Source organism: Hippopotamus amphibius, chromosome 7 (genome assembly GCF_030028045.1).
Source record: "Hippopotamus amphibius kiboko isolate mHipAmp2 chromosome 7, mHipAmp2.hap2, whole genome shotgun sequence".
Lineage (NCBI taxonomy): Eukaryota > Metazoa > Chordata > Mammalia > Artiodactyla > Hippopotamidae > Hippopotamus > Hippopotamus amphibius.
This window is the reverse complement of record NC_080192.1, coordinates 86,257,075-86,281,110: the sequence shown is the minus strand read 5'-3', so window position 1 is coordinate 86,281,110 and position 24,036 is coordinate 86,257,075. Positions and strand designations below refer to the sequence as shown.

The following is a 24,036-nucleotide window of genomic DNA, read 5'->3' as shown; positions in this document are numbered from 1 at the left end:
AAGTACCTGTCCAAATCCCTACTCTCGATTCGCTTGGGTGTATTCTTAGGTGTGCTTGGTCATATATATTTAACTTTTTGAGGAACTACCAAAAACTGTTTTCCACAGCATCAAGGCCCTTGCTTTTTAACTAAAAACATACTGATATGCACCGTTTTCTCTGCACATGTTTTAGGACAGCATAAAAATCTCTGAATATATTTTGACTTATAATTTTATCTATGTGTTTTTATTCCCGAGTCTATATAAATCACCAGTTACTTAGGTTTTGTAGTAATTATTTTTTACTTTGCTCTTTAATGTTTTTCTTTCCTTAATTATAATGGTCCTTTAGGCTGTGTGCTTGCAGTCACCAGGGAGTGACACCCCTGGGACACTGCCCGGAAGGTCTGCTCCCCCAGGTCTGTTGGGCACAGGTGAGGGTGTGCTGCACCCCATGCGGAGGAGCGTGGGTGCCCGCTTCTGTGGTTCACAGCGCCCCCGCCCCCCTGCAGGTGATCCGCAGGCACACCCTGGAAGAGAAGCTGCTCTGCCTGGTGCGGCACCGGGCGGGCCACCACTGCCAGAATGCCGTGATCGTCATCCTCATCCTGGCCTGGGAGGGCATCCCGCGCAGCCTTGGAGACACCCTCTACCAGGAGCTCACCGACACCCTCCGGAAGTACGGGAACCCCACCAGCCGGAGATGTGGCCTCAACGATGAGTATGTGGACAGTCCCCGTGGGCAGGGGTGGGGCAGCGGGGTCAGGGCCCTGTGTGTCCTGCAGAGTCAGGACTGTGGTGGAGAGGAAGCTTACCTACGAATCTGGTCTGGCCCTGGCTAGGGAGGGTCTCGACTCTGCTTTGCTTTCCACGCCAGATTGACCCTGAGGCTCTAATGATGGTAACAAGTGTAGAAAAGTGTGAGTGCCCCACTAATATAAGGCATCAATGGTATTCACAAGACCTACCCTTATAGGGTCCCTCCCCATTTTTAAATTAAGGTCTTTTTACTTTGAGGATACAGTTTGAAGAATTTGACAGGTGTTTAAGTCACGTAGCCACCGCTACGATCAAGATATAATTAGTTCCATCACCCGCCCCAGACTCCACCGTGCCCCGTTATAGCTAGGCGCTTCTCCCCACCTCTGGCGACCACGTATCTTGTTTCCTGTCCCTGTGGGGTTGCCTTTACAACAGTGCCATATAGATGGACCTATACAGCGTGTAGCCTCCTGAGTCTGGCTTCTTTCCCTGAGCACAGTGTTTCTGAGTTTCATCTGTGGATGTGTGTATCAGTAGCTCGTTCCTTCTCACCACTGAGTAGTATTCCACTGTGTGGATGTGTCACAGTTTGTTTATTCATTCCCCAGTTGGGGGCATTTGGGTTGTTTCTGGATTTTATTAGGTGTTGAATGGTCATGTCAGTGTTTATTTGTTTAAAGGCCTCTCAGCACCTGGGCCTGCAAGAAGGAGACATGGTCAAACTCTGTGGTTCACATATTCCCCTCTTTGTGTGGTCTGCATTGGAGCTGGTCAAGATACTAGAATTAAGGCAACGTGTAAACCTTAATGGGTTTTTTATTAGATTCTTCCCAGCCATCTCAAACAACCCGTGGACTTGTCCCCGCAGCAGACTCTCAGACCTTCAGGCTCAGGGGTGGGGGCCGAACAGGCTGCCCAGAGCTGGTTCTCTGGCCGTGAGGGTAGAGATCTGGGCAAGGAGTTGAGGGCAGGGAAGGATGTCATCGCAGTCGCTGGGAGGCTGGTGGGTGCCAGGCCTCAGCAGGGCCGCCCCCCGAGGGGGGGGGATGCCTGACACGTGGCGTGTGTTGCAGCCGTACCTGCGCTTGCCAAGGCAAAGACCCGAACACCTGCGGTGCCTCCTTCTCCTTTGGTTGTTCCTGGAGCATGTACTTCAATGGCTGCAAATACGCTCGGAGCAAGACTCCTCGCAAGTTCCGCCTGGCGGGGGACAACCCCAAAGAGGTGAGCAGAGCCGCACGGGGAGCACGGGACCCTCCCACCCACCTCATTCCACCCGCTGCCTTGAATAGTCCCGGTGGGGTGTAGGATTAGCAAACTGTGACTCAGACACACAGAAAACGGAACTTCCTTTTTTTTTTTAACGGACCTTATCTTGCAGTGAAATAAGGTACGTGGGGTGTAGTGTGGAGGGGTACGATGAGTGGAAAATTAGACGGACCAATACAGGTACCTCAGACTCTTGCAGTTTAGAAAAGTCTCTTTAAGGTAAATGTTCAGATTCCTCATTAGAATTTGACCCTCTTAAAGGGTTATTTCTCCCCTCCGTTCTTCCCAAGACGTCTTTCTGGGGGTGAGGTGTGGCAGAGTGAGGCGGCATCCTTCTGGCCGATGCTGGACTTCCCGAGGTGTCCCCTGTGCTGCCTGACTGCTGGGCACACATCTCTGTGCAGTTGTCCAGGTCCTTGGCGTCTCCTTGCTGGGGGCCTGGCATGCTCCTCAGGCACTGGACTGGCATGCACATGGTATGGCCTCTAGGCCTGAGGCCTCCTCCCACCCACCAGAGCTCCTTCCCAACCCAGTAGCAACAGGACCAGGGGCCTCAGGGTCTCCTCTGCAGGCCGAACTTAGGCTGGGAACCAGAAGCGTCATGTCAGACCGCCTCCCACTCTGCGGTTTCTCCTCTGTTGCGTTGGTTGTGAGGGTCTCCCCAGGGGGTATCCACTCGGAATCCAGATGCAGAGCAGGCACAGGCCCGAGTGGGCCCTCTGTCATGTCCCCTCCAGCCTCCCTCCCTCCTGGTTCTGCTGCTGTGAGGGAGGTGCTGGATCCAGGGTATACCTCGATCCCAGGCTCTACTTTCCAAATCTCTCCAAGCTCCCTGTACCAGAAGGGCTGCCCCCTTTTCCAGGGGGCAGGGACTCTTCCAGGGCACATTTTTTATGTACCACATGTAAATTTCTATGCTCAGACGCCAAGCTTTGCTTTTCAGAAGTAAAAGGAAGCATGTCCAAATTTAGAACTCCTTTTTTCCCCTCAAAGCCCAGCTTTTGGACTATGACATGACCTAGTCTAAGACTCTGATTTGACACTAGACTTTTATTTGTGACAGCACCTGGCCTACCCCCGGAGCAGCAAATGCCATTGCTTCAGTGAATTCCCAGAACCACCAGGAGCTAGGAATTACCATGAATGAAAATAATTGCTTTGATTTCGCACCCATACTTTCCCTGTTCCCTCAACTACCATTTCCTGTGCACTTCCTGTGCTCTGCCCAGCACCTCACAGGTATCTCAGTTAATCTCATGACACCCTGAGGACCTAGGCACTGTTACCGCTGCCTTTATAGGTAAGCCCCGTGGCTCCAGGCCACGTGGCAGGGATGATGACGTCAGCATTTACACCCTGGCCTGTGTTTCCCCAGAGCTCACAAGCCTCAGCCCGTGTTATGCTGGCTTCAGGCCCACTGTGCTGGTGGCAGCATCTGGAAGGCAGCCAGGGAGGTGCAGTGAGGCTGGCTGGCAGCTCTGGCCGCCCTGCTGGACAGACAGCTGAGCCATTGGTCTCACCCTTCCATTTCTAATTCTGTGAGTTTGGTACTTTTTTTCTTCCCTCCTCCCCATCTTTCTTCTCCATAAACTCTTCACGCCTGTGCTCAAGGCTGGCTAGGAGCCCCCATGGCCCCACTTGTTACCGTCCGAGGGCCAGAGAGAGGCTGTGGGTACCTTAAACTCTCTGCCAAATGTGTCTGGGGGCTGCTGCTTCGTCAAGGGCAGGGCTGTTCAGTGGAACTTTCTGTGGTGATGGAGATGTTCTCTGTAGAAAACACACAGCCACGGGAGCCACGTGTAGCCACTGAGCATTTGAAACGTGGCTAGTGCGGTGGAGGGGCTGAAATTTTAATTTAATTTAATTTGAGTTAAAATTGATTTCTATTTAAATAGCCACACGTGGTTTGTGACTAAACACGTGAGAGAGTGCGGGTCTAAAGGAGAGAATGCTGCAGGCTGTCTGTGTACCTGGCTTGCACACCGGGCCTGGCTGGCTGTGGGCTGCCTTTGTGTATCTGTCTGGACCACCGCGAGGAGGGTCTGCGCTGGCTGCCGTTTGTGCCCTTAGGTGCCTGCCATCCCACACCTCTGACTAGGTGCTGAGCGAGGGCTCGGCACGAACAGGAACCTGTTCTAGGTGTTCTGAGCAGCCCTGGGCAGGAGCCGGGCAGGGCAGGCACTTAGTAGTCGAGGTGACCGGAGCCTCAGGCAGTGTCTTTCCTGGTGAGCTCCAGCGTCTCCAACTTTAAAACAGAGGCAGCGCTGCAAAGATACCTTATGGCACCCTACTTCCAGCCTTCCCAGTGGCAACCCGGCAGTGGTTCTAGAATGGAGGTTGATTTCCAGGGTGCGGAGTTTGCCAGGCAGGGCTGCTCTGGATGTGTGTGACGGTTCTTCTCTCCATAGGAAGAAGTGCTCCGGAAGAGTTTCCAGGACCTGGCCACCGAAGTTGCTCCCCTGTATAAGCGGCTGGCCCCCCAGGCGTATCAGAACCAGGTACTTGGTCTTGGGCTGTTCTCTGCCCACATGTCACCCACCTCTCTGCTCAGGCTCCCTAATAGGGAAATGGCAGTGTGGGCTCCTACGGGAAGAGCCCAGCCAGAGCTAGAGCAGTGATGTAGGTCTTTGTTAAGATCCCTCGTTTACACCAAGCTAAGCACATCCCAGACTGTCTCTCCTCTATCCTTGGTCTTTATCTCTCTCCCCCTAATAATCCTCCAGCTCCTCTGCTGTGGTTTCTGCTGGGGAGTGTTGAGTTTCTCTCACCTGTCACTTCTGCACCCTGCAGATGAGGTGAGGGGTACTTGAGATAACCCAGAAGGAAGTAACCCCTATAGGGGCTTCAGCCAGAAAACCTCCCTCCTACAGCCCAAGTTCAAGACGGCTGTAGTCCTTAACCTCCTTCCTCCCTCCTTCCCTTTAAGACCTGGCCTACCCCATGCCAAGGCAGGGCCCCTCACCTCAGGTCACTCGAGCAGCTCTCCTTGGCCGTCCACACAGGTGACCAATGAGGAAATAGCGATTGACTGCCGCCTGGGGCTGAAGGAAGGGCGGCCTTTCTCAGGGGTCACGGCCTGCATGGACTTCTGTGCCCACGCCCACAAGGACCAGCATAACCTCTACAATGGGTGCACGGTGGTAAGGAAGCCTGTGACCTGTCACAGCCCCAGCTGCAAGATGATCCTGGGAGGGCGCGCACCTGTTCTGTGCGGATAGATGGGCTCAAGGCAGGGAGGGACCTGGAGACTGACTTCTCAGAACTCTGGGAGGGACCTTGCCAGACTGCCTGCTCCTGCCCACTTTCTCTGGGATTGCAGGGACAAGGCTGGCTTGGGTGCTGCAGAATGCAGCCTCTTGGGTACCCAGTGTCCCCCTGTTATCTAAAGTGTGGCTCCAGGTCTCTCTGAGCACTTGGATTTAAGTCCAAACAACCTCTTGATTCATTCATTGAGCAAATGTTTATTGTGCCCCAGGTACTGCTCTAGATGCCGGGGAATAAAATGGACAGAGTGCTGCCCAAGTATGTGATATAATGTCCAGTAGCAGTGAAGGCTGTGAGGAGAAGATGAAGTAGGGTAAGGGATGAAATGACAGCAGATGCTATTTTAGATAAAGTGGAAAGAGGCCTGTCTGAGGAGGGGCACCTGAGCGGAGACATGGAAGTAAGGGACTGAATGCGTGGGGGTTGGGTGCTCCAGGCAGAAGGACCAGCACAGGCAAAGGCTCAGAGGAGAGAGATTAGAGCGGCAGGCTGGGGTGCGGTCTCAGGGAGCATGGGAGGCTGGGAGGGCTGTGGGTTGTGCTCTAAGTGTGATGGGATGCCCTGGAGGGCTTTTCAGCTGGAAATGCTAAGATCTCATTGATGAAGTCAGAAGTACTCTCTTGCTCCTGCAGATGGAGAATAAAATATGTTGGGGTAGGGGTGGGTGGGGGAGAATTAGAGCAAGCAGGCCAGGTAGGAGGCTGGGACAGTTGTCCAGGCCAGAGGTGACAGGGCTAGGGCAGGAGTGAGAGTGGGGGAGGGGAGTAATTGGACAGGTTTTGAATGATTTTGCAGGCATAGTTGACAGTATTTGCTGATGGGCTCAACATAGGAGGTGTGAATTGCTTGAGCAACTAGGCAAGTGTTGGTGTTATTTACTGAGATGTAGAATATCAGGAGAAGACCAGTGTGGGGTAAAAATCAAGAATTCTGTTTTCAGATGCCTGCTAGTTGTCCAGGTGGAGATGTAAAGTAGGCAGGGGAGAGGGAGGGTCTGGAGAAACATATTTGAAGCTGGAGAGCACTTAGTTCATAGTTAGGGCCATGAGCCTGGATGTAGGCCCCAGAAGAGTGAGTGCAGATGGAGAAGAGAGGAGGTTTGGACTTGGGTGGGGGCAACCCTGGAAGGGGTAATGCAGCTGTCCTCTCTGCTTTTTTTTTTTTTTAAACATCCTTTTATTATTTTATTTTATTTTCATTTTTTTGGATGTGTTAGGTCTTCATTGCTGCACGCAGGGCTTTCTCTAGTTGTGGTAAGCGGAGGTTACTCTTTGTTGCAATACGCGGACTTCTCAGTGCGGTGGCTTCTCTTGTTGCAGAGCACGGGCTGTAGACATGCAGGCTTCAGTAGTTGCAGCATGTGGGCTTAGTTGCTCCTCGGCATGTGGGATCTTCCCAGACCCGGAATTGAACCTGTGTCCCCTGCATTGGCAGGCGGATTCTTAAGCACTGCACCAACAGGGAAGTGCCCTTCTCTACTTTTTAACTAGGTCCTAGAAGACAGGGCTCCCAGGGGGCTGTGGAAGAGGCAAGGGCACCTGCATATTCTACTGAAAGGGGGCCCCCACAGAGTCAGTGTAGCTAGTGTCCCCGTGGGGATAGATGGCCCAGCCCGAGGATTTCGTTTCTCCACTTTGTCCTCCTTCCCCATGTCCAAGACTGAGAAGCAAGATGGGGCTGGCTTCGGTCTACACTGCGTTGTGGTTTCTAGCTGAAATATAGAGAAAGGTGGGCCCTCCAGGATTAGGAGAGGAGCAGGGAAGGAGGAGGGGCCCCTGGGAGATTATTTGGATCCCAGAGCTTCTGGAGTTTGGAGTAAAAAATAAGTTTTTTCCAAAATGAATAATAGGGTTGTTTTTTTCTAGTTAAACAATTATTTATTGTAAAAATTTTTTAATAATAAGAGTATAAAGTTAAAATTGCCTGAAATCTCATAGATAGCCTGTGTTAGCATTGTGATGCCCGTCCATTCAGACACCTGAATGGATGTGTGTGTGTGCCCAGCTGTATACAGTCTACACATTATGTGTATGTGCTGGTCCGTGACCCTGCTTTTCTTTTTTTCTTTTTTTTAATTTATTTTATTTATTTATTTACTGGCTGTATTGGGTCTTCGTTGCTATGTGCGGGCTTTCTCTAATTGCGGGGAGCGGGGGCTGCTCTTTGTTGCAGTGCATGGGTTTCTCATTGTGGTGGCTTCTCTTGTTGTGGCACACGGGCTCTAGAGCGCAGGCTCAGTAGTTGTGGTGCACGGGCTTAGTTGCTCCAAGGCATGTGGGCTCTTGCCAGCCCAAGGCTTGAACCCCTGTCCCCTGCATTGGCAGGCCGATTCTCAACCACTGCGTCACCAGGGAAGCCCATGACCTTGCTTTTCTTAACTGAAGCATATGTGGTGGACAGCTTGCTGGAGCAGTGGATATAGATCTGCTTCAGCGTGTTCTAAGGCTTTGTGTGTGGCTCTGCCACCATTTATTGACCAGTCCCCTAGGGATGGCAGTCAGTGCTTTCGGACTCCTCTCTATAAACCACAGGGAGGGCGTCCTCAGCACAGCTTTGTTCAGTGGCCCCAGGGTAAGGCCACCTGCAGCCTTGGAGTGCTCATTCAGCAGCTTACTGGGTAGCAGTAGGGTTTGTCAGGAAGCAGAAAGGGGAGAGGAGAGCCCAGAGCTTTATTGGGAATTTCGTAGAAAGGAAGGGGCAAGGTATGATAAATAAGCTGAATACGTTTAGGATGAGTGGTTTGAGTAATTTCTGCAGGCTCTGGGCTATACAGGTGGTCCCTAGTTGTCTGTACCTGGCCCTGGGGTGATTTAAGGCAGGGAGAATATTTGCTTGCTGTGTGAGTTTTATAAAGGAGATGGTTGGGGGTGGGGACTCTGGATTGATTGGTTTGTGTGTCAGAGTTGCCCTGGCAGGGGGCCATTTGCTATCTATAGGAATTAGCTAGGCTTAGGGGAGGGACAGTCCCTCCAGGATCAAGGCCCTAAATGCCAGAACATCAAGAATAGAGAAGATAAAATATAAATCAATACAAGAGTAAAACGTAAATGAGATAAAATCAAACCTCATTAGTAATCAGAGGAACACACACCAACAACAAGGTGCATTTTGATAAGGAGCAAAAAGTTTTAAGGAAATTAATAGCAAAAGTATCAGCAAAAGTATAGGAAAATGGAGACATTCTGCCAGTGTGAGTGAAGCAGTGAGGAGAGGGTCGTTTTGGAGCACAGTTTGGCAGTATGTGGCAGTTCTGCCTTATGGCATTTATTCTAAGAAATTATGCATCTTAGAAAATTCAGGGAAAAGGATAAAAGTATTATTTATGATAGGGAGAAATTGGAAACAGGTTTAAATGGTCATGAGGGATTAAATAGATTAACATGTTGATACAGTGGAATAATATTCTGTGGCTCTTAAATCATGTTAGGGAAGCATATTTAACATGTAAGAAAATATACTGTGTTAAATAAAGAAGTTATTCTAATTCTGCATGCAGAATATAAATGATCCTATTTAATTATTAAAAAGTGAGCACGTATATGACCAAGTATATACAGGGGTTATTTCTAGTTGGTAGGATTATGGAGATAATTTTTATATCCTTTGTGCTGGCCTAAATTTTCTACAGCGAGCATGTATGGTTTTCAATTTTAAGAGCAAAAGGAGGCTGAGTGTTGAGGCCAAGGAGGATAATGGTGGAAGATCAGAGGTCTGGGTGATGACATGTCATGGCAGCGATGGCAGTGGAGGGCAGAGCACATCTCCCAGTCCTGACCTGACCCCTTTCTGACTGTCTGCCCTGGGCCAGTCATCTCATCCCCTCTCAGCCTAATTAGACGGAGTGAATGGATGTGCTTTGAAAACTGTTGAGCAGACTCTGGATGGTGGTGGTACCATTGCTCTATAAACCAAGACAGATGTGCTTTTTAGATACTCCAGAAAGTAATAGTGGACAGCTGGGGTTGGGACGATGTGGGGAAGGGACCACCTTGTATGCAGGATGCTCAGCCCCTCCCTCTCAGTGTCCAGCTACCCCAACCCCATGCACCTTCCCTGTCTCTCTGCTTGGGGCAGGTCTGCACCCTGACCAAGGAAGACAATCGCTGTGTGGGCAAGATTCCCGAGGACGAGCAGCTGCACGTGCTCCCCCTGTACAAGATGGCCAGCACGGATGAGTTCGGCAGTGAGGAGAACCAGAACGCCAAGGTGGGCAGCGGGGCCATCCAGGTGCTCACCGCCTTCCCCCGCGAGGTCCGGCGCCTGCCGGAGCCTGCCAAGTCCTGCCGCCAGAGGCAGCTGGAAGCCAGGAGGGCAGCAGCCGAGAAGAAGAAGGTTCAGAAGGAGAAGCTGAGCACTCCTGAGAAGATCAAGCAGGAGGCCCTGGAGCTGGCTGGCATCCCCACTGACCCAGGTGTGTGAGCAGAGGGTGCCCAAGCAGGGTGGCCCGGGTGCTGTTGGGTGGGGGGCCCTGGACAGCTCCTTGATCACCCTTCTTTCTGCCTTGAGAGAGAATTCCAGACAGGGAAGTCCTGGGGTCTCTCAGCCATCTGGAGCATCAGTGATCTTAATTTTGTCAACACCATAGCTGCAGCAGCCCCGGGACAGCAGACCTGGTGGGAGACACCGGGGAGCCAAGTGCAAGGAGGTCTCCCTGTCTTCCTGGAGGGCAGCTGGGTGTCCCCTGGCTCGCCCGCTCCCCTTGCTGTGGGTCTGCGGAGGGCACCGCGGCGGCGGGGGCGCAGTCTGCGGTGGGGCAGCGAGGTTTTCGGATATGGGGCGGCCCTTGCCCCTGCCGTGGCCCACCCGAGGCGGAGCTTCAGTGAGGAGGGGTGGAGTTCGCCAGGGCTGGGAAGAGCGAGGACACCAGGGGCTGTGGGCTTTGCCGGCCGCGCTCGCAGGGCTTCCATGGGGCCGGGAGCAAGGCCAGCCTCGCTCGGCTCGCCTGCCCAGCGGAGGAGACGTCTCAGGGGAAGAGGGAGCTTCCGTGGCTGTGGTTCTCCGTGCTCCTTCTCTGTCCTGCCTCTCTTCCTCAGGCCTGTCTCTGAAGGGTGGACTGTCCCAGCAAAGCCTGAAGCCCTCCCTCAAGGTGGAGCCGCAGAACCACTTCAGCTCCTTCAAGTACAGCGGCAACGCAGTGGTGGAGAGCTACTCGGTGCTGGGCAGCTGCCGGCCCTCCGACCCGTACAGCGTGAACAGCGTGTACTCCTACCACTCCTACTATGCACAGCCCGGCCTGGCCTCCGTCAATGGCTTCCACTCCAAGTACGCGCTTCCGTCATTTGGCTACTATGGCTTTCCATCCAGCAACCCGGTCTTCCCCTCTCAGTTCCTGGGTCCTGGCACCTGGGGGCACGGTGGCAGCAGTGGCAGTTTCGAGAAGAAGCCCGACCTCCATGCTCTGCACAGCAGCCTGAGCCCGGCCTACGGTGGTGCTGAGTTTGCCGAGCTGCCCGGCCAGGCTGTACCCACAGACACCCACCACCCCGCTCCTCACCACCAGCAGCCTGCTTACCCAGGCCCCAAGGAGTATCTGCTTCCCAAGGTCCCCCAGATCCACCCAGTGTCCAGGGACCCCTCTCCCTTTGCACAGAGCTCCAGTTGCTACAACAGACCCATCAAGCAGGAGCCAGTGGATCCACTGGTCCACGCCGAGTCCTTACCCGGAGAGCCTGGCAAGATGCGCAAAATGCCTTTGCCCGAGGCGTCTCAGAATGGGGGACCCAGTCACCTGTGGGGACAGTACTCAGGAGGCCCAAGCATGTCCCCCAAGAGGACTAACAGTGTGGGTAGCAGCTGGGCTGTGTTCTCTCCGACGGAGAGCCCTGCCATTGTCCCCGATAAGCTCGGTTCCTTTGGAGGTGGCTGCCTGACCCCTTCCCACTTCCCAGATGGCCAGCATCCGTGGGGGTTGTTCCCTGGTGAGGGACAGCAGCCAGCCCCCCAGCCTGGAGGACGGCTGCGAGGCAAGCCGTGGAGCCCCTGCAAGTTTGGGAACAACACCTCTGCCTTGGCCGGGCCCAGCCTGACCGAGAAGCCATGGGGGGTAGGAGCAGGGGATTTCAGCTCTGCCCTGAAAGGTGCTCCCGGATTCCAAGACAAGCTGTGGAGCCCCCTGAAAGGGGAGGAGGGAAGGATTTCAACGCCGGGGGCGAGCCAGCTGGACAAAGCCTGGCAGTCCTTCAGCATGCCCCTGGGCCCCAGTGAGAAGCTGTTTGGGGCCCTGAAGTCCGAGGAGAAGCTGTGGGATCCCTTCAGCCTGGAGGAGGGGACGGCGGAGGAGCCCCCCATCAAGGGGACGGTGAAGGACGAGAAGGGCGGTGCTGGCGGCGCCGGCGGGGCAGAGGAAGAGGAGGAGGAGCTGTGGTCGGACAGCGAACACAACTTCCTGGACGAGAACATCGGCGGCGTGGCCGTGGCCCCCGCTCATGGCTCCATCCTCATTGAATGTGCCCGGCGGGAGCTGCATGCCACCACGCCCCTCAAGAAGCCCAACCGCTGCCACCCCACCCGCATCTCGCTGGTCTTCTACCAGCACAAGAACCTCAACCAGCCCAACCACGGGCTGGCCCTCTGGGAGGCCAAGATGAAGCAGCTGGCGGAGAGGGCGCGGGCAAGACAGGAGGAGGCCGCCCGGCTGGGCCTGGGCCAGCAGGAGGCCAAGCTCTACGGGAAGAAGCGCAAGTGGGGGGGTGCCGTGATCCCCGAGCCCCAGCATAAGGAGAAGAAGGGGCTTGTCCCCACCCGGCAGGCGCTGGCCGTGCCCACAGACTCAGCGGTCACTGTGTCCTCGTATGCCTACACGAAGGTCACGGGCCCCTACAGCCGCTGGATCTAGGCGCCAGGGTGCCAGGGAGCCAGCGTACCTCAGCGTCGGGCCCGGCCCGAGCTGCCTCTGTGGTGCTTTCGCCCTCACACCTGGGGGCGGGTTGGGGGTGCAGAAGTCTTTCTATCTATATATACATATATAGATACGCATATATATGTATTTATGGTCCAAACCTCAGAACTGACCCGCCCCTCCCTTCCCCCCAACTCCCCAGCACTTTGAAGAAGAAACTACGGCTGTCGGGTGATTTTTTTCGTGATCTTAATATTTATATCTCCACGTTGGTTTTTTTCCTCCCTTGTTTGGGGGGCTTTTATTTTCTCTTGTTTTTAAAACTCTATCCTTGTATATCACAATAATGGAAAGAAAGTTTATAGTGTCCTTTCACAAAGGAGTAGTTTTAAATTCCATTTAAAATGTGTATTTATTGGATTTTTTTTAAAGTGACAATTGTAACGGTAAAGGATCGGCAGGAAAGGCCAGAAGCACTCATTCCTGCCCAGTTGTGCTGGGCCCAGTGGGCCTGGCCCTCTTGGGAGCTGACGAGGTTCTCTCAGCCATCGGCCCCTCATGAGCCAAGTGCAGGTTGTGTAGCCACCCACTGCGTCCCTCCTGACAGACACGCCTTCCCTTCAGGGGAGGGAGCCCTCAGGACAGCTTCTGTCCTCTCCAGTAGGATGGGAGAATCTGTAGAAAAACATCTGGGGTCCCTTTTCCAGTCACCGGCTCGGAGTCGGGGATGGAGGACAGGTGCGCCCCAGGCCAGGCACCTGAGATGCTGGCATAGGTTTCCCCAGAAACCAGGTTGGAAGTAGACAGCTTCAAGCTTGCTAGTCTCCACACTGAATCCTCTCTGTCCCTTAGCTGTCAAGTCATGTGATACCGTGGTACCCTCGGCAGCACCTCGGGATGGAGCTGGAGTCGAGAGGTTCTCAGGAGCCTTTTCCACCTAGCTGACTAGCCGATGAATACTGGCTGAAGGAATTTGTCTTAGTGGCAGTTTAAAAAAAAAAAAAAAAGCCCCAAAGTCTATGCTGATACCGAAAAGGGCTACTGTATCTCTCAAAAGAAGTCGAACCCAAGCTGTGAAAAGCCAGCGATGCTGTGTGCAGCGCGCTGCGCAGAGCCTGGTGCTGTAGTGTTGCGCTGGGACTTCCTGGAGGGCAGGCCGCACCCACAGGAGCTCCGCACAGCAGTGTGACAGCAGTAACGCATCTCCTCATCCCTGGATTTCACATTGGACAATGGTGCATGCCTCACCCCTGAGCCCACCCCCGCCATGCTGTCATCTGGGGAGTTGGGCCTACCCTCAACAATTTTAAAATGCAGGAGTTCAGACATTTTCAGCAGGTAGCTATGATTTTCCTCCCGAATTGGTGCCATGTCTCTTTTTGGTCATTTTCTCCTTTCCTTCCTCCCCTCTCCACCCACTTGAACACGCCCATTCTAAAATTCTGGTGCATTCATTCAGTTCTTTGAAATGAGAATGTGGTGCTTAATTTTTTCGTCATTGTTGAGAGAGGTTGGGCCTGACAGGTGGAAGCAACAGCCGTCGACAGCAAGTCAGACTTCTTGGAGTGTTTGTTTTTCCTGTGGTATTAGCGGAAATTATATCCAGCTGCCCATGTGGATGTGTGTGGTGAGTGGGAGACTTCAGAAGGACACAGAGGGGAGTATGGCCACACAGTGAATGACAGCCAAGCCCTGAGATGAACATCAGATATTTATTGAGCAGTTTTATTCAGATGTGGGTCTTCATAAAATGAGTTTAACAATCAGATGATGATGCTAAAGGCAAGTTCCTGAGCTTCCAGGTGCCTTGTGTAAGAGCTGAGAATTGACCCGCTGGGTGTTTACTGTAACTGTTCCAGAAGCACTGGCGGAGAGTCGCTGTGAGATGTCCTGAGCATTTATGTGGTCTGGTTTTAACTGTAAATAGTGAAAAAAAAAATTTTTAAGCACTTTTGCCTAGATTTAAACAGCAACTTGAAAAAAAAAAAAGTATGTTTTAACATGTAATTGTGGGAGAAATTGTAAATAGTAGCTGAATATTTAACGTGCTTTGTCTATCCTTCACTTTTACCGTATTCTGTAAAGTTGCATTTATTTTACAGGACAAAAATGAAATATAATTGCTTTTGAAATAAATACCCAAGAGCTTATCAGGATTTCGAATTATTCAGAACTCAGATTTATAGGAAAATCTCTGACCTTCAGTTTGACAAGCTAAAGGAAGCAGAGTCTTTAATGAGCATGCTGATTTTCTAGTTTTGAGGAAAAGTTGGGTCCTTTAAATGCTATTTTGCTTATCGCATCAGTACTTTTATGCAGGTCTCATTTGACTCCGTGCTTAGGTAGATGCGGGGGTGCCTTGAAAACTTCATTTTAAATTATCTTAAGCAAGAAATACAATATTTTACAAACCATTTGGAGAATGTGACCGTCTGTATGACCCGGGAAAGCCCCAGGTTGGCTGTTGGTTTGGAAGGTGTAACCCAGGTGATTCTGATACTTGGCACGTATGAATCTCCTTGATGTGTGTTAAATAGACTCTTCCCCTCATCACCCTTTGGTAGCAAAGCCATTAGATGAAAGGAGAAACCAGTACAAGCTAAAAGCATGTGATGTCTGTCCCCCCAGCCCAAACAGCCTTTGGTTTATAAATTCTGGATTAGCAAATAGGCTGCTGAGAAGTGAGTCAAGAGGCAGTCTCCATTGGACGTCCCCATGCCCTTCAGAACTGTGTTTCAGAAATTAGGTGGTGCTGTTGCCATGCTCAAGCCCATGCTGATTTTTACACACTACATGTATAACCTACCTCAAATCTCAGTCATTAAATTAGCATGCTTTAGACGTATGTTTAAAAAGTAACTATGCACAGCTCTTTATCCCCCCCTTGCTGCTGAAGGTTTCTTAGAGAAAAATCAAATTTTTATTTTTTACTGGCACTATCATTTTTTAAGTCCTAAAGATGATTAACAGACATTTTTATCATGAGAAGAAAAATAAAGCCATTGCAACTAAAGAACCTAACAGCATGACCAAGTTTTAAGAATAATAGTATAGCAGTGGAAGTGATGGAGTCTTAAGAGTCATTTCCCGGTGTGCCCTGTCCACAGACACCATCCACATGCAGTGCAGACATTTGGTTCTTCTTTTGTTTTGTTTTCCCTGTCTTTTGCATGCAAGGGAAGTACTTGCAAAGTTTTGTGCTAAGAGGTTTTTAAAATCGCTTTGCGGCAGGTTCTCGCAAAATAACTGGTGCTAGCTCAAGAAACCATTATCTAACCATCAGAAATCTTGAGTAAGGTGTTTCATGGATTTTGAGGTTTCTTGTTTTTGTTGTTGTTTGGTGTGTTTTTTTGGCAGGGCCTAGGTTTCCCACACTCTGGCTTCGTGGGTACTGCTTTGCTGTCTCACTGAGATGACAGGTGTGCGTGGAAAGAGATCATACCCACCCCTCTTGGTCCTTTCACCAGCCTTTTGGAAACGGTAGTTTGCAGAGCAAGGGACTTTTAAAGTGCTAAAGCAAGGAAAGAAGGAGCAGATCTTAATTGCTTTGTACAGGACAGCAGTGGGTGTGCAAGGATGGGTGACAGTGAGTAGGTGGTAAGAGAACCCGGCCAGGCTTCGTGACGTTGACCACCGCCAGGTCACACACCAAGGCAGTGCTGTGGAAAATTAAAATGATAGCCCTGACGTGCCTCAACCAATCTCTCTTTCCTTTTGTTACTGAAGTGTGCTTTATGGACTAGGAAGCATTTTTATGAATTGAAATAGTCTAAATAAAATGGTGCTATGGTGTTTTAATGTGACTGTCCCTGATCCTGTCCTGCTGAGGTGCTATCAAGGTTCTGAAACCACAACCAACCAAAAACAAGGTGGGCTCCAGTCTCTCTTGGCTTCTCTCCCCCTCCCCCACCCCCCCTTTTGGTGCTGTCTCCTTAGACCTCTGTTTACGTGCTAGAACCTGCTCTGAGCAGTTTTTCTGTTTTGTTTTATTCTCCCCTTGCTGGCCAAACAGAAAGGCAAGTCTTGAAGGCAGCCAGCCCCCTTACTACAACGGGGAGTTGGGCCCGCCTGGCTTGGAGGTGGTGGGCACTCTGGTTCTCTGATTTTACATCTGTCCTCTTGGGCTAATAAGAAAGGAATTGTGAAGGGCTTTTTTTTTTTTTTTTTTTTGAGGAAAGGGAGCTGGGTTCTCCTGCCTCTTCTAACATGGCAGGCATTCTCATAGCCAACACAGATTTTCCTCCTGCAGTCCAGGGTGCCAAGTAGATGTGTCTGACAGTTCCAAAGGTGCTCTGCACACCAAGGTGGGCCAGCTGGGCCTGCTTCCTCACCTGACGCCGGTCAGGACCACGGTGGGCAGGGGCTCGTTCCTCTGTTCCGCACAGCCTTTGCCCCAGCATTGCTTCTGCCTCATTGGTAACCCCTCATGTTCAAACTAAAGGAAGGAGCTTTCTCTGCTCACTCAATGCCACTGAGGCCGTTTTCAGTTGGTGCTATTCTAAATTTCTTCTTGGGTCCACAAAAGTTCGTATTTTAAAAACTCAACAGGAAGCTCCATTTTATGTCATCCACTGTCACAATGATTTTTTTTAAATACCTCAAAAACAGGACATCATGACAACTTTGGTAAAATAGATTCCATGAGGGTCTGATACATACAGGTTGTCCATTTGATGACATACTTGACCTTGAAGCATCTGGGGTCATTTTATTTTTCATTCTTCAGTTAAAATGGCAGAATGCCTAAAGGAAGGACTGTGGTTGGCTTTATTTCGTTTCCTTTTAAGTTTTGCTTTTGAATAAAATGTGAATTTCCTATGCCCATCTCTTTGAGCTTTTTCAGCCATTGTTGCTGTCATTTGAAATGACTCTCTTGAAACCTAGTTTTATTAGCCAGCTGCATCTACTGTAGTACATGGCCAATATCAACATACCCTGGACCAAAATGAACATTTTTTGAGGTGCGTACTCCCAGCATACGTTATACAGTCCCATACCCACACATGCAGAGAGAGTTTTTCCGTGTGTGAGGCCCCTGTCTTGGCACTCTCAGCCCTTCCTTCCGCAGAGCTGCCGACAAGAGCAGAGCAATAGGCTTCTTCCCTGAGCAGAGACTGCAGCACAGAAATGCAAGGTCTAAAGTTGCTTTTTGCCTAAGAATCAGTGAGAATTGGCCTACTTCCTCATTTGCTTCTATTCTGATATCAGGGATGCTTTTTGTAGTGGTATTGTTTGCTCTCTTTTCTAATTTTGACTACCTGTCGTTCAGGGATAACTCATCATTATTCACATGAAGGTTTCAAAAGTACTATTTGGTCATCTGAACATCCAAATTTTCTTGGTTCCAGTACTTTTTTTTCTTTTGAGGGGAAAAAGGAGGAGAAAAACAGGAGTGATGTAATTTCTTTTTCACGTATTCTAATTAAAAAAAAGAAACAAGGGCAGGTCATATCGTGGCATATTAATGCGTTACACTTACTCTAGAACCCCTGTAGCTCTTTGATGTGTTTTATTTCTTCTCTCTTTGAATTCCTGTTTGGTTACTTGGCTTCCAATGGAGGTGAACTTAACAACCATACTTGAATATTCCGTCTTGACTTTGTAACTGTGGCTACTTGAAATGAAGTTTATCTGGGGTTGATGGATGAATGGTAGATTTTTGCAATGTCTCAAGGCAATAGGATGTGTATTATTAAACTGTAGATATTCTTAGTACAGTAAATTTATGCTGATAATTTTATTTTGTATAATTTTTACTTTTTTGTTAATATTTTTTCCTCCCACTTTATTGGTTTGCCTCCTGAGCTACCCTCCTTGCCCTCCCTTCTTCCCCAGTGTTTCAGCAGATTTAATTTAGGGTGCCTAGAAATTGCAAGTATGTATCCTTTTTTGATTTGTATTTTATTATAATTTACACAAACAACTGGGTTTGTGAACTGTATTACTCCTGGTATCTTTAAAATATTGTGGGTGTTTTAATAAATTTTATATTTATTTTTTGCACTCAAATTCTGTGTGGCTTCTTTTGGGAAATTGGGCCCAGATTGTGATATTTAAGGTTCCCTATAATCCCACCCTCCTCCTGCAGGTTGTAGGTGCACAAAGGAAGCCCTGCCTAATAGCCTGGTTCCCTTCCACCTCCTACATAAAGTGATGTTCAAAGGCTGGCAGCTGTTAAAGCTGCTGTGAAGGGGGAAAGTAGACATGACCTTCTACTCATCTGTTCCTCCTTTTGTTTTTTGTGTATTTGTTTTTCCCTTTGATCTTTTTGTCCCATTTTTCCATTCAGTGTGGAGACTCCCTTTCCCTGCCCCCATTAAGACTGTTCACTTCTGATGTTGTGTTTGCTAAGGATTGCTGTGTCCTGCTCCATTCTGATGGCCTCAGCAGCACATCCAGTAGGGAGGGCCTGTCTGGAGAGAGGAGCTTTCCCATAAGGTTCCATGCCTGGGGCTACTTCTTTTAATTCAGATTGCCAATTCTGTTGATGGCTGAGAAGGGAACTATAAATTGAGGAAAAGAGAGAAGAGTAAGTGGGAGGAGAAACTATCCCTCCTGCTTGAAGCATCATACTGAAATGGATTCAGCATCTCTGAGGGACAACTGACCCCACAGTCCATAAAGACCAGCATTCTCTCTAGTTGATGCCAATATCCCATTACATCACTAGACAGGAAAGCTCCTCTCTGAGGACATTTCCCCATCATTCCAATAGGGGTGCCAGATGACAGATTCAGGGGTTTTCTACTCTGTTTTGTTTCAGTTGCAACGGAACCCTCTGGAAATGCCTGGGCACGCAGGGCTACAGGGATTCTCACAGATGTTCATGTGTTTTACAGAAGTGGGGTCACACTGTGTTTGGTAAGCTGCTTCTTTCCACTTGACATCTTTGAGTTGAAAGAGACCTAGTGTCCCCTTTCCCAGCCCCTGTTATGTTGGCCCCATTTCCAGGGCCCGAGGTGAGGGCTGGGAGCAGGGACTGACTCACTACTGGGTAACTATAAATATGCTTTCATCTCTTCTTATACAAATTCCATGTTATATATAGAAGAACTAGAAGACAGAAATTTTAAAAAAGTATTTGAAATTCCACTACAAGGGAACCACATATTAGTGGTCACAAATATTTTCTGAGTTTTTTGTTTGTTTTCTTTAAGTTTTTGGCTGTGTTGGGTCTTTGTTGCTGCGTGTGGGCATTCTTTAGTTGCAGCAAGCGAGCTGGGGCTACTCTTCGTTTTGGTGCGTGGGCTTCTCAGTGCGGTGGCTTCTCTTGTTGTGGAGCACGGGCTCTAGGTGCTTGGGCTTCAGTAGCTGCAGCATGTGGGCTCAGTAGTTGCAGCACACGGGCTCTAGAGCTCGCAGGCTTCAGTAGTTGCGGTGCGTGGGCTCAGTAGTTGTGGCGCATGGGCTTAGTTGCTCCGCGGCATGTGGAATCTCCCATGAGGGACACCAGGAATCAAACCTGTGTCCCCTGCATTGGCAGGTGGATTCTTAACCACTGCGCCACCAAGGAAGTCCCTGAGTATTTAAATATAACCATATGTGTGTATATATTTTTTTAATGGAATAAAATGGTAATACTATGTTGTGATCTTTTTTCACTTATCTTCAAATATCAGTAATACAGAACTATAGTTGGCCCTTGAACAATGCAGGGGTTAGGGGCACAAACCCTCGCACAAAGATCTGCAGATTATTTACTAGTCCACCCTCTGTATCTGCAGTTCCTTGGTATCTGATGTTCCACATCTACCAACTCAACCAACTTGGATCTGGTATGACTGTAGTATTTACTATTGAAAAAAATCTGTGTATACATGGACCCGTGCAGTTCAACCCATGTTGTTCAAGGGTCAACTGTACATCTTTTTAAAGAGTTGCCTAGTATTTCATTGTGTGGATTTACTCATCCACATATTATTATCGAACTCTAAGATTCCAACTTGTTGCAATTATAAACTGAACTAATCTAAACCTGCCTCCATCTAATTTCCATTAAATTTCTTTGTACTCTAAGAAGCATCTCAGTTAATCCCTCTGAGTCACACAGCTGCATCCTTAATTCCCTGAACCTTCTTGTGACATAGCTCCAGACCCTATCCGACCCCCACTGTACCCTTGTTCGCAACTAGAGCATCCTTCATTATAGTAGGATCTCTAGAAATGAACACTGTTCCAGATGGGATCTGACTGGCCTAAACCAGTCACAGAGACAACACAGAGTCTCACAATCTGGACACGCCATTTTTGTTAACATACACTGAAGTTTATTAACTTTTTAAGCAGCTGAGTCATGCTGAGGGCTGTGTGACTCAGTAGAAAGCTCCTGCACTTCCCAATTGTATGATGTGAGATGAGCTGTTCCATCTCCCTGTGTCATTTTCTTTGTCTATAAAGCAGGCTAATAACACCACGTAAGACTAATATGAGAATCAAAAAGAAATACTACAAAAGTAAAAGTACCAGGCATTTGAGATGTGGCAGGTATACAAGCTATTGTTATTACTCTGGGCATATACAAAGCTTTAAGTCACTAAAGAGTCCTAAACTTAGTTGTGGACCATAGAGTGACCTTTTATGTGAACTACTGCCAAGTCAGGCTCCCTAGCTCCAGCCTTTATGCAATTCATCTTGAGTTTTTACTTCTACACATGGCACTTGCAGCTTAACCATCCTAAATGGACTGTTTCACTCATCCTCCCTGCCAATGCTGAATCTTAATTTTGTTAATATTGTTTAACCCTACATAGCTATGCATACTTGCTCAACAACCTTATCACAAGTTCTGCTGATGCTCTTGTAGGCTTCTTAACCTAGGAGAGCTGTTAGTCATTTTTTGTCTCCCACTGTACTCTGAAAATAATAGGCACTCATCATCTTGCAAGAAGAGATGAATTAATACTCTTAGGGAGCGGGGGATCAGCTGAAATACACTCAACACATGAAACTCAGTGCACATCAAAGAAACAGGACACCACAGAAGACACAAGAGGACCACACATAGAAGACACAATCAAGGCTTCATCAGGGACTTTCCTGGTGGTAGAGTGGTTGAGAATCCGCCTGCCAATGCAGGGGACACAGATTCGATCCCTGGTCTAGGAAGATCCCACATGCTGTGGAGCAATTAAGCTCATGTATCACAACTGCTGAGGCTGCACTCTAGAGCCCGTGTGCCACAACTGCTGAAGCTCATGCACCCTAGAGCCCACGGGCCACAACTACAGAAGCGTGCGTGCCTAGAGTGGGTGCTCCGCAAGAGAACCCACCGCAATGAGAAGCCTGCACACAGCCAAAAAAAAAAATTCATCAAAATCTAGATCCTTCCAATGTGCTATGCTGACTCCCACCCTCAGAAGTCTTGGCAGATACATGCTCTCCTCCTCTACCAAGAAGCCCAAACCCAGGCCCAATTTCCCTTCCCTACCCTTCAGACATCTTCCTCTATTTTGTCTTTTTTCTTCACACACATTGATTCCTACTCCTTGGGACTATTCCCCTCCCCCTGACATTTTCTCTTGATTTGCACCTTTTGCTCCCACTCTGGGACATGCCTCATCAACTATCCTCTTTCTGCAGCTCCTCCCCTTACTGTGCTCTCAGGACCGTCGGCTTGATCCTTCTCTGGCCTCAAGCTCACCACCTTTCTCCCTGCATCCTATTGCCACCACATTTCTGCAGGTGTAGGTAACCTCCTGGCTTCAACATCCACACTACTCACTCACCGTGCCCTTGTCCTTCTAGAAAGAGCTGTCTTCTACACCAATGATTCTGTCATCACTGATCTCTCAAAACCCTCCACTCCTGGAATGTACCACCAGTGACCTCCCATTATCCCAGAACCTTAAAGCCCTCTGCTCTTCTCACGGCCCCTTTGTGCCCTCATGTCCTTTAAACACAGATGCCCCCCCCCACCCACCCACCCAAGCAAATAGGCTCAATCCTCACTATGACCTATAGGTTTTCCCTCAGAGGCCTTGTTCAGCCACGGGCCTCAACTGTGACCCTAATGCCAATGATTTCCAAAGCCATGTCTAGCCCTGACCTCCCTCATGAGTTTGGGCTGCTGGATAGCTCTGGATGGCTGTTTGGCAGGACCAAAGTCTTAACACACCTAAAACTGAGCTCTCAAGTCTCTGCAATATTTTCCTCTGGCTGTTGATGGCCCCATCATTCTACTGGTCACATCCTGACACCTGCCAAGGCTGGATTTTACCCCCTTAGTTTCCTCAATCCTGCCTCCCCTTGCCAATATTATTAGCAGTCCACACTGTGCAGTTGCACAGGTGTGCACTGCACAAGTCTGGGGGGCACCATTCATATAGACTAATATATGGGCCTTGATCATTGTCATAGATTCCCCACGGGCAGGAGAGGACCACAGCAGGGCCTTCTAAAGCCAGGGGCCCAAGGCAGAGGCCTCTCATACTTGGGTCTAAAAATGAGAACTTTCAGAAAGATTAAGTGACTTGCCTAAGACCATCAGCTAGGAAGTGGCAGAACCCAGACTCAAACCAGGTGTGTCTGACACCAAAGCCTGTGCCCTGTCCAAATGTACCCTTGCTTCTTCTGCGCCTTAAGAGCCATGTATCCAGGAGATACACATTGTTCTCACTGGCAGGAATCTACCCACAAGCTGAGCTTAAGGCATGGCTGGCAGCCTGCAGATCTTTGAGCATAAGAGGCATAGGACAAGGTGGCTCTGCAGGAAGACACGTGCTTTTTAGAGCTTTTCAACAGGTATCAGTATTTGAAAATCTGCATTCTAGCCCCCATTTTATCTCTCTACTCACCTCACCGAAAATAATCTCCTTACCCAGATAATCTTCTTTAAACCAAAGAGGATGATACCATTTACCTGTAATACTCCTCAGTGCTCTCCATTAGGCACAGTTCTCAGGGTAAAGTGCAACATCCTCACTCTGTCAGAGGGCCTTGCAGGACCTGGCCCCAGCTCACAGCCCACCCAGAGTCTTTGTCTGATGATCTCTCACTGCCTGCCCCCACTCTAGCCAAGTGGCTTCTCACATATGAAGGTGCTCTCTGGCTAACGGTAGTACAAATAATACCAAAAACTCACCTCTTTTAAAATCTATTAAAATATTTACATAAACTATAAAACTACTCCAAATAAATTATCAATAAGAACAAAAAGATCAACAAGATTTTACTCAAGGAAGTATGAATAAACAGGAAGTCAAGTTATCTGAAACCGAAGAAAAACTTTTACTGCACAAAGAACCTCAAACATTAATTCAGAGATTAGAAATGAATCCTTTGCAAGAAATACAGCTTAGACAGAGACTGCAATCTATTTTCAAATTAAAAAAAATGCAATCCCTATCAAATTGCCAATGGCATTTTTACAGAACTAGAACAAAAAAATCCTAAAATTTGTATGGAGACACAAAAGACCCCGAATAGCCAAAACAATCTGGAGGGGAAAAAATGGAGCTGGAGGAATCAGACTCCCTGACTTCAGACTATACTACAAAGCTACAGTAATCAAGACAATATGGTACTGGCACAAAAACAGAAATACAGATCAATGGAACAAGATAGAAAGCCCAGAGATAAACCATGGTCAACTAATCTATGACAAAGGAGGCAAGGATATACAATGGAGAAAAGACAGCCTCTTCAATAAGTGGTGCTGGGAAAACTGGACAGCTACATGTAAAAGAATGAAATTAGAACACTTTAACACCATACACAAAAATAAACTCAAAATGGATTAAAGATTGAAATGTAAGGCCAGACACTATAAAAGTCTTAGAGGAGAACATAGGAAGAACACTCTTTGACATAAATCATGGCAAGATCTTTTTTGACCCACCTCCTAGAGGAATGGAAATAAAAGCAAAAATAAATAAGTGGGACCTAATGAAACAAAAGCTTTTGCACAGCAAAGGAAACTATAA

General features: G+C 48.9%; 2 protein-coding genes across 10 annotated transcripts in view; one reads left to right on the top strand and one right to left on the bottom strand.

Annotated features, from left to right (window-relative positions):
• The window catches only part of TET3 (tet methylcytosine dioxygenase 3), a 103,691-nt gene extending 90,666 nt beyond the window's left edge, over positions 1 to 13,025 (top strand). For all 7 annotated transcript variants that reach the window (XM_057740778.1, XM_057740777.1, XM_057740779.1 and 4 more), the window contains 6 exons: positions 495 to 703; positions 1,818 to 1,968; positions 4,422 to 4,511; positions 5,016 to 5,153; positions 9,352 to 9,688; positions 10,311 to 13,025. In XM_057740778.1, coding sequence (XP_057596761.1) covers positions 495 to 703; positions 1,818 to 1,968; positions 4,422 to 4,511; positions 5,016 to 5,153; positions 9,352 to 9,688; positions 10,311 to 12,112 — 2,727 coding nt within the window. In that variant the 3' untranslated portion in view covers positions 12,113 to 13,025. The remainder of the gene's footprint in view (positions 1 to 494; positions 704 to 1,817; positions 1,969 to 4,421; positions 4,512 to 5,015; positions 5,154 to 9,351; positions 9,689 to 10,310) is intronic.
• A 72-nt stretch (positions 13,026 to 13,097) lies between these two features.
• The window catches only part of BOLA3 (bolA family member 3), a 51,873-nt gene continuing 40,934 nt past the window's right edge, over positions 13,098 to 24,036 (bottom strand). For all 3 annotated transcript variants that reach the window (XR_009054586.1, XR_009054587.1, XM_057740785.1), the window contains one exon: positions 13,098 to 14,032. Coding sequence is in view for 1 of the 3 variants with exons in the window: in XM_057740785.1 (XP_057596768.1) it covers positions 13,892 to 14,032 (141 nt within the window). In the remaining 2 variants the exon portion in view is untranslated. The remainder of the gene's footprint in view (positions 14,033 to 24,036) is intronic.